Raw genomic sequence first — 18,721 nt, 5'->3', positions numbered from 1 at the left:
CCCCATTTTTGTAATTATTTTGGCCACCATGAGTGTGGAAGGGTATGCTCAGACATGAGTCCCTTGCTCATTGCACCATCAGGATTCAAGCAAGCCGGGCCGAAGACGGCTGGAATGCCAGAAACCGGTCCCCGGAAGCTTGTTCCCTTTCCAGTGAAGAATTGGCTTGGTAGTTTGGTCTGCCCTGTTCCCATGATGCACTGGGCCAGGGACAGACTAATTTGCATACAGCCAGGTTCTGAACTGGGATGGTGCAGTGAGCTAAAAAACGGTGATGGATCAAGCCCTGATCTGTTGACTGGGTAGGAGTGTTCTGATTAACTCAGATACTCTGTCCATCACCACCCCATTTTTGTAATTATTTTGGCCACCATGAGTGTGGAAGGGTATGCTCAGACATGAGTCCCTTGCTCATTGCACCATCAGGATTCAAGCAAGCCGGGCCGAAGACGGCTGTAATGCCAGAAACCGGTCCCCGGAAGCTTGTTTCCTTTCCAGTGAAGAATTGGCTTGGTAGTTTGGTCTGCCCTGTTCCCATGATGCACTGGGCCAGGGACAGACTAATTTGCATATAGCCAGGTTCTGAACTGGGATGGTGCAGTGAGCTAGAAAACGGTGATGGATCAAGCCCTGATCTGTTGACTGGGTAGGAGTGTTCTGATTAACTCAGATACTCTGTCCATCACCACCCCATTTTTGTAATTATTTTGGCCACCATGAGTCTGGAAGGGTATGCTCAGACATGAGTCCCTTGCTCATTGCACCATCAGGATTCAAGCAAGCCGGGCCGAAGACGGCTGTAATGCCAGAAACCGGTCCCCGGAAGCTTGTTTCCTTTCCAGTGAAGAATTGGCTTGGTAGTTTGGTCTGCCCTGTTCCCATGATGCACTGGGCCAGGGACAGATTAATTTGCATATAGCCAGGTTCTGAACTGGGATGGTGCAGTGAGCTAAAAAACGGTGATGGATCAAGCCCTGATCTGTTGACTGGGTAGGAGTGTTCTGATTAACTCAGATACTCTGTCCATCACCACCCCATTTTTGTAATTATTTTGGCCACCATGAGTGTGGAAGGGTATGCTCAGACATGAGTCCCTTGCTCATTGCACCATCAGGATTCAAGCAAGCCGGGCCGAAGACGGCTGTAATGCCAGAAACCGGTCCCCGGAAGCTTGTTTCCTTTCCAGTGAAGAATTGGCTTGGTAGTTTGGTCTGCCCTGTTCCCATGATGCACTGGGCCAGGGACAGATTAATTTGCATATAGCCAGGTTCTGAACTGGGATGGTGCAGTGAGCTAAAAAACGGTGATGGATCAAGCCCTGATCTGTTGACTGGGTAGGAGTGTTCTGATTAACTCAGATACTCTGTCCATCACCACCCCATTTTTGTAATTATTTTGGCCACCATGAGTGTGGAAGGGTATGCTCAGACATTAGTCCCTTGCTCATTGCACCATCAGGATTCAAGCAAGCCGGGCCGAAGACGGCTGTAATGCCAGAAACCGGTCCCCGGAAGCTTGTTTCCTTTCCAGTGAAGAATTGGCTTGGTAGTTTGGTCTGCCCTGTTCCCATGATGCACTGGGCCAGGGACAGACTAATTTGCATATAGCCAGGTTCTGAACTGGGATGGTGCAGTGAGATAAAAAACGGTGATGGATCAAGCCCTGATCTGTTGACTGGGTAGGAGTGTTCTGATTAACTCAGATACTCTGTCCATCACCACCCCATTTTTGTAATTATTTTGGCCACCATGAGTGTGGAAGGGTATGCTCAGACATGAGTCCCTTGCTCATTGCACCATCAGGATTCAAGCAAGCCGGGCCGAAGACGGCTGTAATGCCAGAAACCGGTCCCCGGAAGCTTGTTTCCTTTCCAGTGAAGAATTGGCTTGGTAGTTTGGTCTGCCCTGTTCCCATGATGCACTGGGCCAGGGACAGACTAATTTGCATATAGCCAGGTTCTGAACTGGGATGGTGCAGTGAGCTAAAAAACGGTGATGGATCAAGCCCTGATCTGTTGACTGGGTAGGAGTGTTCTGATTAACTCAGATACTCTGTCCATCACCACCCCATTTTTGTAATTATTTTGGCCACCATGAGTGTGGAAGGGTATGCTCAGACATGAGTCCCTTGCTCATTGCACCATCAGGATTCAAGCAAGCCGGGCCGAAGACGGCTGTAATGCCAGAAACCGGTCCCCGGAAGCTTGTTTCCTTTCCAGTGAAGAATTGGCTTGGTAGTTTGGTCTGCCCTGTTCCCATGATGCACTGGGCCAGGGACAGACTAATTTGCATATAGCCAGGTTCTGAACTGGGATGGTGCAGTGAGCTAAAAACGGTGATGGATCAAGCCCTGATCTGTTGACTGGGTAGGAGTGTTCTGATTAACTCAGATACTCTGTCCATCACCACCCCATTTTTGTAATTATTCCAGCTAAACTCTAGGCAGCCAAAGAGGAAGCAGGCGTTGTGACAGGGGGATATAAGTTCAGAGGCACTAAGATCTCCTCTGTGAGCCAAGCGCAACTTAGGGTTCAAATACAGGTTGAGCTGTCACTGGCAGAGTCAAGGTTTGCTTATCGCTCTTGAGATTCCCCCTGAGTCCGGGAACACATCTTTGGCCTGCAGAGTCCCGTCCAGGCATACCACGATTTTCTCTTCCTCTTGATATCTTCCAGGCTTCTCCAACGGTCTTGTCTTTGTAGACAAGCCGACTGGTTCTTCAAACCTTGTGATGATGTACTCCGCCTCTCCGGGTCCTGGCCTGAACCCTGAGCCAGCGAGCCCAGCCAGTCACTAACTTCTTTGTGAGTGAAGAAGGACCGTACCTTCCCTTTGTGCTGTATTTGTAGCTTTCCTGGGAACATCAGACTATACTTCATGTTGAGGTCACAACGTCTTCGCTTGACCGAAAAGAAAAGTTTTCTACTGATCCTGCACTCTCTGGGTATAAATAGGAAAGATAGATATAGGATGTCCTTCTAATAGCAATGGGGACTGTGTATGAGTGCTTAGCAGGATGGCACAGCAGTTGCGGAGAGTAAATAGGTGGGCAATAATCGCTGTAGGCGATGCACTAAACTTCTGCAGGGACAGGGGGGTTCCCTATAGGCTTACTGTATTGTAAAGAACTTTGAGAGCACTTAGGAAGAAGGACTGTGATGATGCAATCCTCCAGAAAGAGTTCAGCAGACCGACCCTGCGCCCTTTCTGGGAATCCCACAAACCGCAAGTTATTCCTGCGAGTGTACCTTTCAGATTCCTCCTGCCGATCATCCAGGTGAGTCGTCAGTTTCTGCAGATTCATGACTGTGTCTCGAAGAATGCAGACTTCCCGCTGCAGGGAATCCATATGCTGCTCCATAGTTGTACGATCTGCCACCTTGTGCTGATCAGTTTTCAACAAGTTAACGTCTATGGCAACGGAGTCAGTCTTGTGCACCATTTCATCCCTGGTATTGTGGATTGCCGCAAGTAATTCTGCCAGGGAGGGAGGGAGGGAGTGGTATCAGCCACCCCCTCTGGTGTCTCTACAGTGCTAGGTCAATTCCCCACAAAGCTGGGTCAACGAGGAAACAACTAGCGTGTAGTTTATGATTTTATTCATTTGAGGAGGTATGGTTCCCTTGTCCTTCACCATTGTTGGAGCAGGTCATTTGCCGTGCAGGGAGATGAAGGATCCCGGCCTGTTGGTTAAACACTTAAACAGTTCCCCCACGTACCCGCAGGGCAGGAACTCTTCCACCCCACCCCCCTCCATAGTAGGGTCCAACAGGACGTTGCACTCCGTAGCAGTCCTAGGCAAGCCACTGTGGACCACTGGAGACCGAAGAGGGCAAACAGCCGCTAGCCCAGAGAGGAACTCTACTTCACAGCACCAATGTCACAAAGCAAGGGCCTCCCCAGCCCCCAAAAGGGCAGACTTATTGCGGCAACCTCCAGGCCGATACAGGTCAGCTCATGTGTGGTTTTAGGGTGCACATGCAGCCGAAAGCACCCGTTGTGGCGTCCCCTAAGCAGATCCTACCCAGGCATGTCACAGAATCCCCCTGAATTCTCTGTCTGGGACTCCCAACGAGGGTAGTCTATGGGGGCCAGAGGAGGGCGCTCCGAAAGGCAGCAGAACAGAGGTCTCCAATAGGCAATGTGTAGTGTCTCGAGTGCACCCCCAGGAGCCTCGGGAATGGGGGAGCCAGGACCCCCCAGGGGACACTGACCTGATTATGGTTTGCAGCTAAATTCCACAGGATCTTGTCCCAAGGACCAGTGCACAACACGGCTCTGCCCATGCCACGTTCCGCCAGTCACTGATGCAAGGGTAGAGAAGAGGCTGCACATTCGATGGCCCCTGGGGAGTCACACGTGCGAGCGACAAGTATGAGAAAGGGCCCCCAGGCCCAAGTTCCATGCCCTACTCTGCTGGGCACAACACACCAGGAATGAAGCCCCAGTAGTACCAGTGGACCCTCAATATGTAGGTAAGGCTCAGCCAGTGCAGAAAGTCCAGGGACTCCCGATTCAGGGGCTAGCTGCACCGTACGGCCCCCATCAGCCCAGAGTCCCTGCTTACTGGAGTGTAGGGGCAGATAGGAAGTGGCTGTGCCCTCTAGGAGACCCTAGTCCAGCAGCCGAGTCCTGGAAAGGCTGAGGGATGGAGCGCAGTGCCCCACCTCACGGGTCCGCAACGGCCCCGGCAGCACCAGTTTGTGGCTCCACTTGGCATACAGACCCAAGCAGGCATCTGCGTTCAGGTATGTGGGCACACAGCGTGGCCCCGCTAACTCCTCACTGCAGTACGTGCAGGAGTGTCAATGGCCCCCTACTGACTCAACGATACCTGTTGCCGACAGGCCCCCCAGAGACTGCTCGGCCCCAGCTCGTGCCTGCTGACCGGGGAAGCCTGCATGACCCAGACCTCCAGTCTCCATCATGGACTCCACTGGTGCTCAGCAGGGTAGTCCACCGCTTCACCCCAGGCCCAGAGGCTGCCACCACCACACAGGATTTGTTCTCCGGAGCCTCTAACCAACAAGGAAGATCCTGCTGCGTCACTTCAGGCTGGATTGGCCTTCAAGCCAAGATGGTGTAGGCCCAGTGGTTCAGGGCAGCGGACTGTGGCACCTCACAGGACAGTCCAGAAGCAGCCTGTTAGGTCCCCGTGGATTGTCTGGCATCAGTGCAGGGGCAGGGAAGGAGCAGCTAGGGTGGAATGTGATCAGGATTGCCCAGGATTACAGCAGGATTTCACCGGCTCCGGTGGGAGCGCCGTAGTGCCAGTCTACTCGGCCATCTTGCTTGGTCAGGCCCCCCCATATGGAACTGTTAATGCGTGTTGGCTGAGACACTGCCGCAATGTGTGTGCAAACTCTGGTGACCACTATTGATTAGTGTACTGAATGTGTGTGGAATCGGGCACCAGTACAATATTTGTGGATTTGTGTTTGTGTAGTATCAGAACTGTGAAGCGTTGGAGCATGCATTTTGGTCTGTGTGTGTGTGTGAATTCTGACTTTAGGGACATTTCATATTTCTCTAAGGATGCTAATGATGTATTGATTTCTGATTTCTCATCCACCAGGACTGGTCTCTGTTTCAGCAGGCCTGTTACTAATCCAGTTGCATGATTGCACCCCATTTCTTCATTGTACTTTTGTCCTGTTTGGCATTGTCATTAGGGCTGCAGGAGCAACAGAATGTATACAGTCGGAATCTGCTCGTGCTTTGGGAGGCATTGCCAGTTTGTGGGTACAAGCAGTGCTTCGGCTCAGATGATTTACAAAGCATTAAATCCATACTTGACTTCCTTAACCTCTTCTCAGGTATCAGACGTGTAGCTGACCTCCAGCCACTGGCCAGCTGTCCCAAGCTGTCCCAGCTGGACTTGACAGGAAATCCACTATGTGAGCTGACGGACTTGCAGACACAATTGACAGCCCTACTGCCACAGGTGAAGACGGTGCTCACCTGAACCACACCTGTCCTTGTCGACACTGGTGGTCCTCCCTGGCCAGCTATACTCGCCAACAGCAGTCTTGGCCCACAACTATCCTGAACTGGACTGCTTGCTCTGGCTTTGTATATCTGGCGCCATGATAGGTAACAGAAGGGCATTGACTGGCTCACTGTTGGACTGAAATGCTCCTAGTGAATTGGGATATGGAAATGAATAAAACATGCTGCTTTACCTCTTTCAACTTCTGGCTCGTCTCTGATGTGAAATCCATGCTGCAAGATTGTAAAGAAAGAGAAAAGAGCAAAATGCAAGCTGAATGGCTCAAAGACCGAGGTAATGCTGTTAGGGAGTAAGAATCCCCGGCTTCCTCTGACCAGCTGGCCAAGCTGTATGGGAGATTTTCCTACCCCCAAAAAGGTGATCAAGAGCTTAGGGGTTTGGATAGAGCAAGACATGTCGTTTAGGGCTCACGCCAAGAAGAACGCGGGAGTGTGCTTTGCTCTGCTACGGTCAGCGCGTAAAATCCTCCCTCTCTTGCCTGTAACATCAAGGAAGCTGCTAATCCAGGGGCTGATTATATCCAGGTTAGATTTCAGCAATTCCATCTTCCTGGGCGCCCCGGAATCTTCCCTAGACAAACTCCAGCAGGTTCAGAATGCGGCGGCAAGGTTACTTATGGGCATTCCTAGATCACAGTCCGCCCGACCTGCCATGAAGGCGCTGCACTGGTTGCCAGTGCGAGAACGAGTGAAATTCAAGGCACTCTGCACTGCCCACAAAATCCTCCTGGGGAAGGGCCCCCCAATATTAGGGAACTTAGTGGTCCCATATAAAGCCAGTAGAACACTGCGGTCCGATCAAAAACATCTTCTCTTAGTCCCTAGAGTTAAAAGGGCTAGGACAGGCGGGAGAAGGTTTTCAGTTCACACAGCAAAGCTCTGGAACTCGCTTCCTTTTGAATTGCGCGCTGAGACTTGCACACTGCGATTTCGCAAAGGCCTCAAAACCTACCTTTTCCCTGCTTGATTACACCAAACTTACCGTTTATTAAATGGGTCCTGAAATGCCCAAGGGTAGCTGCGCGCTATATAAAATTTTAATAATAATAATAATAATAAATCTTATAGCCCCATCCCCTGAAGCCACTTCAATCTACGTGAGGGGAAGAGAAGAGGCTAGGGAGGGAGCTCAGAACAGACGTGAGAGACTTAAAATGATCATTTATAGAGCTGTAGCTTGGCCAAACTGATATGGGAAATATCGGAGCAATGGGGACTAGGAACTGGGAGATGGTGAGGCAGGACAGAAGAGTGTCATTATGGTAAAGTCGCCGTTTCTACCATTAGGCCACACTAGGCGGCCTAGGGCGGCAACAAACTAAACATGGGTACATGCACGTAAGGCAGTCCCAGGATGCAGAAGGCCCCAACCTTTCAGGACTAATTGCCCCATTTTGTCAGGAGTAAATTAATATCTGTGTTGTGCGGCAGAGTCAGGGGCCCCTCATCACTATCTGCAGGATGTAGGGGCCCTACCTGCTGAAGATAGTGATGAGTAGGGGCTGAGCATCACTTTCTGTCATGCTACTGAACCGAGGCCAGAAAGCGAGAAATATGCGGGTTACGGCGATGTGGGCTCTTTTTCTGTTGAACCCGCCTGGGCTCCTGGGCAGTGTGCTGACAGCAGGACACGAGAAAAGTGCTGCATATGGTCTCACATGCGTTCAGTATGTACTGTACCATGAGCTTCAGGCTGGGGGTCGGGAAAACGAAAATGGGATACACCGTCCCCCCTGCCCACCCCTTCCCACCGTCACTCACATTCAAAGGGCCTCACTTGGAGCATACATGCATTTTTCCACCCTAGATGGAACGAGTGCCTAAAAACACCACTAGGCTGCAGCCTTATTGCGCTACAGGGACTGCTGGACCAGAGCTGGCTCTTAGAAGCCACATCTCCAGTTTCACAGCACTATATTCCTGTTTCTATTCATGCCTTCCTTTACAATCCACTGTTGAGGTATTTTGACGGCATGTGTACTGTGAGTGCTGCCTGACAAGATAGCAAGGCACCTAAGCAGGCCTCTATTCCCCAACACCGGGATGACAGGGGGAGGAGCGATGGTAGTAAAAGGAAGGGGGCAGCATTTTTCAATTCTCACCTAGGGCGGCAAAACACCTAGAAACGGCCCTGGAGAAGCATCAGCGAAAGGTGCAACAGTGAAGAAAAAAGATTTATTTGGTGAACTGAGCTAGAGCGGTGAGGTAGGAAAGTAGTGGCTATGGGGAGGTATGATAGAGCAGAAAAAAATAGAGTTGGGAAGGAGGCTATAAAGTAAGTGATAGAACTGGAGTGGTAGGTAAGGAAGTTGGAAGAGGTCTTGGTGATGAAAGGGAGTCCGCCTAACCACATTGGTTGTTAAAAAATATAGAGCAAGCTTTGAAATCCATGGAAATGAGAGGGAGCTTTGGGAGAAGGCATGAGAAACAGAGAATGAGAAATATTGGGACAGATGCAAAGTTTAGTGATGGTGAAGAGTGGTTAATATATTTATTTGTGAGTCTGTTAGCAAGGTAGAGCCTGTGCTACAGAGTACTCAATGTCTGTTCTGATCTAGTTGAGGCACCTTTTTTTTTCAAGGCGAAGAGCCTTTAATAGCTTCTGGAAGCCTTTGCAAGGAGAGCTTGAGGTGTGAAAATCACATTAATCCTAGACGCTGTGATCGGGGAACATGCACAATAAGCCTCTGTTTCCTATGTGCCTCATGGTATCTGTTCTCTAAATGTCTGACACTTATCATGGGACATCCCCACAAACAATTCCTTCCAGATATCATGCTCTACTGGTTAATTTATGTATGTTTATGTTGAATGGCATACTTTCAGAGTCTATAAGAGCAGGCTTTTTAGAATAGGATGTGGTGGGGGGCATAGCATTATCTGGTGGCGTGCTGCTGGAAGGGAGGACGAGGAGCATGATACTAATATCGCTAAGGAAATGTTCCCCACTTGTGGGTGAAAGGCCTCACATTTGCTCAGGAACTCCTATATCTACTGTTCAGTGTGTCTCAAGCATACATTCTTTGGTGTTAGGATGAATTTTATTGGCACTAACTTGGTACAAAAAGGCGATGGATGGAATGCTTGAATCAATCTGAGCCACAGGTAATTAATCGGGCTGCATCCCAATCCATAGTTATTTTGCACACCATGCCACCTCAGTGTGTGGACCAAGCCAAATGCAAATCAGTCTTGGCCCTACTCCAATATGAATAGTCCAGCCCGAACTGCAGTTTCATGTATTTTCTGTACTCTGACCATGTGGAGGATAACTTATATTTGTCTGGGGTTCCATACTGTTAGTGTGTTTCAAAGTACAGAGATTATAGGTTTCTTCTGATATGTTATTAAATCCATACTAATATTATAAAGAGAGAGCCCAAACTTTTGAGGCGGGTAATCTCAGTAACCACAGCACCAATCACAACACCCAATACAGCGTTGGAAAGGGCAGTTGCAGCAGAAGGACATAGGATATGCAGACGGCCACCATATTTTTTTTTTGCAGAGTTTTATATAGCGCGAACTTGACCCGAACTGAATCAGGTATCAGAGCGCTTTACATAGCACCAGTTACGTTACATGAGGAGACACATTCATTTTTGTTAGGCACGGGGAGATTAAGTGATTTGCCCAGAATCACAGGATGTTTGGCGTAGTTACCAAGACTCGAACCCAGATCCCCAGGTCTGAGGTCGAGCGCCTTAGCCATTAGGCCAACTCCTCTAGTCCTTTGTGGGCATGTCTGCATTGTGCTGTAGGCGTGGGCTGGGGGCGTGTGATACGGCCATCACATCGTGGACTGTGGGCGTGTGCTGGGGGCGTGACAAACGCTGGGGGCGTGTGTCCGCCCTTCATGCCATGTGAGTCGTACATACAAGCGCCAATTCCGTTGCTGCGCAGCATCAAGCGGCACGCTGGGGGTGTGAGAAACGCTGGGGGACGTGTATCCGGCTTTCATGCCATGTGAACGCAATTGCGCCGCTTCAAAGGGCACGCTGGGGGGCGTGAGAAACGCTGGGGGCTTGTGCTACGTTCCGCCCTTTATGCCATGTGGGTCGTACATTAATCAGAAGATCGTCTGCTGTGGCCGTGTGCTGGGGGCGTGACAAATGCGTTCACCTGGAGGACTGGTAAGTAACGTTACTGCAGCCTCTCCTGCGCGCTGTTACTGAACTCTCTCATTCAACAAAATTACACGCGCCTGCTACCATCAACCAGGGCTCTAGCCGGGCTCAGGCGGCGGATCAGTACACTAATTACACGCCCCTGATAACATCAACCAGGGCTGCAGCTGGGCCTCAAGGGGGGCAAACACGTGCCTGCTAACATCAAACAGGCCTGCATCTGGGCCTCAAGGGGGGGAACACGCAAATGAGCGTGTCTGCGGGGACAATTACTGCAGCCTCTCCTACTCGCTGTCACTCAACTCTCTCATTAAACGGATTTACCCGCGGCTGATAACTCTCTCATTCAACGACATTACACGCGCCTGCTAACATCAACCAGGGCTGTAGCCGGACTCAGGCGGCGGATCACTACACCAATTACACGCGCCTGCTAACATCAACCAGGGCTGCAGCTGGGCCTTCTCCGTCCCTATTCTAATGAAACAAAAAACGTTGTCTACCGCGAAATTTCAAAATAAATTTCCTTTGCCAAATACACACATTACACACATTCTATTTCATACCCGGACAACGTCAGGACGGGCTGCTAGTAAGGTATAAAGTGGGGAGTTTCATAAACCCCCTAACAATTATCTGTGAAAAAAGGAAGGCTGTTAGGATAGGTCTGTATCCCTCCATGACCACTGCCAGACTAACTAGGTAGCTTGATTTTAATCCCAGTCATCCTTTTAATCTCAAGCCCTCCTTTCACCTTCCTGTTCAGATAGAGTGAGATGCCTGTCTAGCACTTATAATCAACAGGTCGAGATTCCACCTCTCAAACTAAATTTTAAGGTTGAATCCCACCCCTTCTTTTGGTCATTGTTTCTCCATTCCTACCTGTCAATCTAACTGCTTTCATGAACCTTACCCTCAGGTATTTGCTATGGGAACAAGCCTGTGACATTAGCCTCAATTGCTATTTTACTATTGGGCTACCTCACATCTGTTGTAAACATGCATGGAGAGTGCTGATACCCAGCTACCACCAAGCACAGTAGCTAGCCTATGCAGCTTGACTCTGAGTTGTGTCTAAAGCCACGCAGACAGCAATCAGACCCATCTGTGGACATACCAATTATGACATCTCTGCTGGGCAGCCATGTGTGGTGGGTCTCTGAACAGTAGAGCTTTCTAGAGTGGGTTGGCTAATTATATAACTTTGACTGCATAACCTAGGGTTGCAGTGGTATCTGTTCTAGTATTGGGAGTTTGCCATAAAGAAATAATTCTACTCTTAGTCATGAGTCCTCCTAGATATTATTTTACCTTGTTGCTAGAGTTTAACCTTTTCCTTGCTGAATTTGGTTAACTACTGAAAAAAAGTGCCCATAAAAAAAACACCATGACATAAACCGTGTATGTAGATACACTGAGTATAATATTTCACTGACCCGGGGGGCGTGGCTTGGACGCCGAGGAAGATGGCGGTTTAAGGCGTCTCTCCTCCCGCAACGAGTTCCCAAGACAGAAATTGGAACGCGTTCCTCCGATCACATCTGCTATGTGAAAGCGGATTTAGTGATCGGAATATCCCTAGAATGCGGTGAGCCGACTTTCGTGGCTGGAGCTGCTCCGAAACCGGAGAATCGTCGAGCGGGACTCTGGAAGCTCTCTGCCGCGTCTCCAATGAGAGAGTAAGACCGGGATGCAGCGCGCGATCACCGAGGCGCTGTGGGTGACTGCGGCTACACGGCGCTCTGGAGACACGGGGACGCGGAGGTCTGGAAGAGAATAGATCGGCAGAATCTGCCCTGAACCCGGTGACACTACGGCCAAGTGAGTGCAGCCCAGCCCAGCCCGCCATGTGGGGACCCTGTATTTACTGCACCTTTACCAAGATGGCGGCCGCCATCTTCGCAAATACACAGACCGAGTGTGTCTAGCCCCTAATATATCGATTACACGAATGAGAGGCAACATTGCAACACCATTGGCAATATTATTATCTGTGGAAAGTCGGGGGCACACAATCCTGACCAACAATGAAGGCCTAATAAATGTGCACCGTCTGAATGTGGCGCAAATATCCCTAATAACGTGACTCCTCCCATGAAGCCATGTGTTGGTCTGAGTGAACCTAGGTGGCACCCTACGGCAACTCCTTGATCTTCACTGTGGCGCCTCATGACTGCTGTGTGTCCTGTGTGTCCTGCAAGCTGGATGATCATATGCGAAGTATCCTTATATTCGTATGTTATTGAGGCTTGGCACTAACTGGCACTGTATTGGACGAGTGGCAATCTTCAGGGCGGATCTCTCCGGAACATACCAGGCCTTAAACCCCACGCAACACTCCAATTTCTTTGCTTGTGGGAGCCTCTATGCCTAAGCCAGTCTGCTGAATTAGTCCTCAACTAATCCACAACCTTCTACCTACGTTAACGTAACTGCGTCAGTCCTATAAATATTGATCGCCTCTGCTTTACACACCTGGGACGAAAAGCTTTCGAAGCACCACTCATGATGGATATCAAAGACCAGAACTCCCTGAAAAGACTCAAATCAGACCATTCGAACCCGGGATCACCGAACAAGACGAAGAAAGTTACTACAGAAGCTCTTGATATGATCTTAAACAGGCTGGACGAGGTGAAAGACTTGGCTAAGACCACCAAGGAGGAAGTGGTAGCGATACGTCAAGATATTAGGGACACTAATGCTCGTCTAACGGAAACGGAATCCAGGATTAGTCGCTTGGAGGATATCGAGGTCAAGAATTGTGCTGCTCTAAAACACCTACATATCTCCTCTGATCAAACCGCTCGACGACTGGCTGAATTGGAAGATAGAAATAGGACAGGAAACCTACGCATTTTTGTGATTCCGGAAGGATCAGAGGATTCAGAAGGGTCGTGCATCCAGTTCTTGGAGTCGTGGTTTGCTCAGGCCACTAATTTGACTTTCACTAACCCTTTAGAGTTTGACAGAGCACACAGGGTTCCTGGAAGAATTAATACGTCGCAAAAAAGTCCCAGGCCCATCGTCTGTAAGCCATTACGATACCAGCATGTGGAGCAAATACTTGCCTTTGTTCGAAAGCACAATCATATTTTATGGAGAGACGCAAAGATCTATATCTCTCAAGATTATAGTAAAGAAACGGTAGAAGTAAGAAAGGCCTTCTTGGCCCTGCGACCACAGCTGAAGTCTAGGGGATATCAATTTGGTTTTGTGGGTCCGGCGAAATATAAAGTAACGATACGGGGAACATCTCACATCTTCACAGATCCCATGAAACTCAAACGCATGCTCGGAGAGCTTGATGAACGCGACATGGACACCAATAACCCAGACAATATGATGGCCTCGGCTTCAGGATATAAATGATCGCTCTGGAGTAGATGCATACAACGGACCGTCACCACTCGCATGGACTCACGGACTTTATGACCCTAATAACTAACAAGTTGGGTCTTGCATTCGAGTCATCTTCCTGAAACGGGGAGTTGTATCGTGAGTTGCATTAGATTACAATGTACTACCTACTATTCTGGCTAACGATGACAAACGATGGCACACTACTTTGCCCTTGATTCCTTGATATAGTTCCCCTTAACGAACTAATTCTCTGCTTGAAACTGTGTTTAGTCATTTTTCATAGACAAAATTGTGGGACATGGACACACTGACTAAGTGCTTGCTCACTGGCAATTTATTGCTTTTGCTAGGCTACTTTGCTAGGTTGCTTATCATTACTGAATAGGCCCAGAGTCTACTTGTGCTAGGTTACTTTGCTAGGCTACATATCATTATTGAATAGACCCTGAGTCTACTAGCCCTTAGGGCAATTGATGAAGGATAGGAAGCTGTAATACCTTCCAGTGGCCCGTGTTGTGCTCTATATTGCTTTTACTCACAGTTTACTCACAGTTCTTTTGTTATAAATCTAATGGAGTATTCTGGATTATCTCTGGCTAACAGTAATGTACCTGGGAAGTCTTTTTGGCTCCATGTTGGTTCCCCACACTATTTCAATGTTTCACTGCTTACGTAAGTGTTAATAAGTATTATGCACTGTGCATAGCTGTTCCAATGTTTACACAAGACTAGTTTAGGCGGGAGGGTTACTGCGATTTTCCTCACGTCGCCATGCTTCGGCACTACAGTTGGGGAGGGTGGGGTGGGGGGATGTGGGGGAGAGGGGGGGATGTGTATTGTATGTTATGGTTTGTATTTTTTCTTTTGCTTTCTCTTTTCATTCTTCTTCTCCTTTCTTCGCTATTCCTTTCTCCTCTAGCCTATCCCTTTTCTCTTGACTGGACAAGTTGTACCATGCACGTGTTGTATCTGTATACCCACAATCAGACCATTCGTGTTCTATCTCTGGGCGCCCGAGCGTCTGCTCGTGGTCTTTGTCTGTCTTGCAATGTAAGGGTCAAAGCAGGGTACTCCTCACAAAGGGTCAAGGCAGGGTACTCCCCACATGAAGCGCCAAGCGGTGCGTCACTTTTTAGGTCTCATAAAGCATTCATGATACATACATTAGTATAAATGTCATATCCAACGCTCTCCACTCCGCTTGGGACGACCTCACTTGACCAACTAAAGATTCTGTATATGAATGTTAAAGGTTTGAATCAACCCGTAAAAAACCAGAAGATATTAGACTATGTGCGCAGGCAGAAGGGGGACATTGTTATGTTGCAAGAGACCAAACTGGACGTTAAACAGTTCTATACTCTGCGCAACAAGTTTTATCCGGAGGTTGTGGGGTCAAGTGCACTTGGTAAAAAGAATGGGGTCCTGATACTATTATCAAAAAGATCCAAGGTAGAATTATTGTCTTCCTCATCAGACGAAAAGGGACGCTGGGTCACAGTAAAGCTTGCCAAGGACAACACGGAATTTTTTATCACAAATATATACGCACCTAACACTAATGACTTAGAATTTTGGCAGGACTTAGTCAAGCAGATTGAGACGATACCTGATACGGCAATACATGTGCTAGGGGGTGATTTTAATCTTCCATTTGACCCTGCCCTAGACAGAGACTCAAAGTGTGTGTTTAAACAAAACAAATCGCATAATGCTTTCATCAAATTGTATCAACGTTTCAGTTTGATTGATACGTGGAGAATACAAAACCCTACTGACAGGGACTACACATTTTACTCTTCTCCTCATGATTCGTACTCCCGCATTGACTATATTTTCATTACACAAAATGGCGTTGCAAGAGTAGAGGATACATCAATTGAACCAAGAGTACTGTCAGACCACTCATGCATATCTCTATCCCTTAGCAATATCACACCGTCCCCAAAACAAACGTCATGGAGACTCAATGAGGAAATCTTGCACAAGGAACAAAATATAACTGACATCCAAACAGCTATTCGGTCATATTTGGAGATTAACAGGAGGGGGGACACCTCAGATCTAGTGCGATGGGAGGCTTTGAAGAGTACCCTGAGGGGGGTGTGCATCAAAATCCGTTCGGCAATGAACAGAGATTGCAATGCAAAATTGGAAGCGTTAGAAACAGAGATAGCTAATCTAGAAAACAGACACCAATTGACAAGGGATCGGGAGACACTTAATACCATGACTAACAGAAAATACGAATATAACAAGCTGGTGAGCGAAAGGGCAGGGGTGTGGCTGGACAGAAGGCGAAGATTTAAGCTCTGTGAATCTAATAAGGCTGGTAAGAGCCTGGCTGCATACCTGAAGTTCAAAGTGCAGAAAAATACTATTAATGTCATAAGGGATTCTGCGGGAGTAGGCCATTCGGATCCTCAAAAAAATAACAGAGGTCTTTAAAGACTTCTATGAGGACCTGTATGCTAAAAATGAATCGGTTGATGAGGGCAAAATTCAGGAATATTTACAGGAGTGCGACCTCCCAATGCTAGGGCCGGAAGACCAACACAGCCTTAATGAACCGATTTCGGCTTCTGAGGTGGAAAAAGCAATCAGGGGGTTGAAATGTGGGAAAGCACCAGGCCCTGATGGCTTTACGGCTAAATTCTACAAAAGCTTTGCCACAGATTTGGTCACACCTCTTCTGAACCTCTTCCACGAATTCACGGAATCAGGTGAAGTGAGAGGCAACTATCGCAGTTCTACCAAAAGATGGCAAGGACCCTTCGCTACCAAAAAACTATAGGCCGATCTCCCTGATTAATTTAGATTGTAAATTACTAGCCATGATCTTATCAGCCCGTTTACAAAAAGTTCTTCCTGCCCTCATACACCCATCTCAGTCGGGTTTCTTAAAACATAGACTGTCTAGCGATAACACCAGAGTATTAGCCCATGTCCTAGAAAAAGCAAAACTGCTGAATACCCCCACCGTAGCAGTCACACTAGACGCTGAAAAAGCCTTTGACAAGGTGGATTGGACCTTCCTTGAGGCAGTTTTACGCAAATTTAATCTAGGGAAGACATTCATTAAACTTGTAATGGCTCTGTATGCCGGCCCTACTGCTAAGGTTAGGGCGGGTGGCTCCTTCTCTTCTTCCTTCTGCTTGAAACAAGGAACAAGGCAAGGGTGCCCATTATCACCATCTTTGTTCTTGCTAGCTATAGAACCCTTTCTGTGCCATATTCGAACTAATGAAGCCATTGCTGGTGTTTCATTTGATGACTGTAATGTAAAATTAACTGCATACGCCGACGATGTGCTGATTCTGACGGAAAAGGCTGATGAGGCTATCCCGGCCTTAATGGACACAATTGATGGGTTCTCTAAAGTTTCAGGGTACAAGCTGAATAAGGACAAAACAGAAGTCAAGCTACTTAACAACATCGGGGGTAAAGAAATACTGGGCTCATCTGGCCTTACATGGCAGCCAAAAGCTTTTAAATATTTGGGCTTAGATTTTGAGAAAGACTTAATAACGACGCTGAAAGTGAATGAAGACTTAACGTTAAAAAAGATATCTACGCTATTAGATAGCTGGTCACCCAAATTTCTGTCCTGGTGGGGTAGGGTTGAAACTCTTAAAATGATGTGCACACCTCTAGTTAATTACCTGGCCTGCATGCTCCCAATGACTTTCTCGGACGAATTCATCAAAAAAGTGGACAGGTTGTTAGGAGAGTTCCTGTGGCGGGGGAAAAAAGCCAGGATATCACTAAAAAAGTTGCAATTGGCAAAAGAAAAAGGCGGTCTGGGCCTGCCCTTGTTCAGGAACTACCAGACGGCCTTCCTCTGTAAGCAGGGGGCCCTTTGGCTGGTTAACTCTACATCTTATACCCCAGTGTGGCTATCTATCGAGCGGTCGTTAATGGCACATGCACCCCTCTCAGCTCTCCTCAGCATGGATTTGACCCGCGTACCCCACTCCAAATACATCCTACTAAATACTAGAAGAGCACTCCTCAGGCTTGACCAGTCACATAAAACTGCTTCGGTGATTAAGAAATCCACCCTAATCTCGTCATGGTATAACCCTATGTTTCGGATAGAGGGAAAGACCCTTTATTGGGAGTTGTGGGCTACACGTGGTATCCACATGGTGAATGACCTCTATGAACATGGTAGGCCCCTACCCTTCTCGACACTACAAAAGAAATTTAATTTGCCACCCATAGAATTCTACCAGTTTTTGAAACTGAAAGCCGCTATCTCTAAGCGTGCCCTCACCACGGACTTACCATGGTTGCTGACCCGTCTCCGACTATTGTACCATGCTGACCATTTTGTATCTAGAATATATAAACTGCTCCTCCCCCTGCCCAAGGAACCACACAAGTTAATGGAAAGTAAGTGGGATTCGGAACCCAACTCGACAGGCATACCGATAGACTGGGAGGTACTACACAATACTGCATTAACAAATAAGATATCCCCGATTCTATGTCAAACGAAATACATGTTGCTGAACACCTCAGAAATTGTTTACATGTAAACTGAGGGATACGCCTAACTGTTGGAACTGCCAGGAAGCACCTGGAGACTTAGCACACATGCTTTTTGATTGTCCCCTATTAAAGTAATTTTGGGGAAAAATATTTGCATACATTCATAAGGTATTCGGAATCACACCTGTGCAGGAATTTGTATATGTCATCTTAGGCCCTTTAGAAACACAATTACCGGACATCCATGACAGACAATTGCTTGATATCATGTTGACACTGGCGTGTAAGGTCATTCTATATAAGTGGAAAAATTTTACTGAAGTCAACTTTAAAATGTGGCTGGAATGGCTTTCCTTCTTGAGAGGGGCGGACAACCCGGCACTACAGTCGACCACATGGAAGCCTTCGAACAACAAACTGTGGGCCTCCCTAGATGCGTCATCCTCGCACTTTGAGCCCCCATGATGCACACTTCAACGGATGCACACTTCAACGGATTGCCTGTCTATATAGAATTTAATATGTTTTACTGTATATGCTTTGCTGTGTACTTATTGTCGCCTACACCGCGACCCAGGCTCCTGTAAACCAACTGCTAATGATACATGGGTACATCTGTCCTCTCTCTCTCTTTTCTCTCTCTTTTTTACTCCTTTTATCTCTCCTCTTTTTCCTCCTTCTTTGATTTGATTATTGTAGGTGTCTTTTCGCCAATGCTATATCCATCTA

The 18,721-nt window shown here is 47.9% G+C and overlaps 1 protein-coding gene across 2 annotated transcripts in view; it reads left to right on the top strand.

Moving 5' to 3' along the window:
* The window catches only part of RABGGTA (Rab geranylgeranyltransferase subunit alpha), a 210,064-nt gene extending 203,874 nt beyond the window's left edge, over positions 1-6,190 (top strand). For both annotated transcript variants that reach the window (XM_078644946.1, XM_078644945.1), the window contains exon 17: positions 5,816-6,190. In XM_078644946.1, coding sequence (XP_078501072.1) covers positions 5,816-5,964 — 149 coding nt within the window. In that variant the 3' untranslated portion in view covers positions 5,965-6,190. The remainder of the gene's footprint in view (positions 1-5,815) is intronic.
* Positions 6,191-18,721: the final 12,531 nt, after the last annotated feature.

The sequence above is a fragment of the Lissotriton helveticus genome, chromosome 5_1, assembly GCF_964261635.1.
Source record: "Lissotriton helveticus chromosome 5_1, aLisHel1.1, whole genome shotgun sequence".
NCBI classification, from domain to species: Eukaryota; Metazoa; Chordata; class Amphibia; order Caudata; family Salamandridae; genus Lissotriton; species Lissotriton helveticus.
Note: the sequence above shows the minus strand (reverse complement) of the source record. Positions and strands in the feature narration are given on the sequence as shown.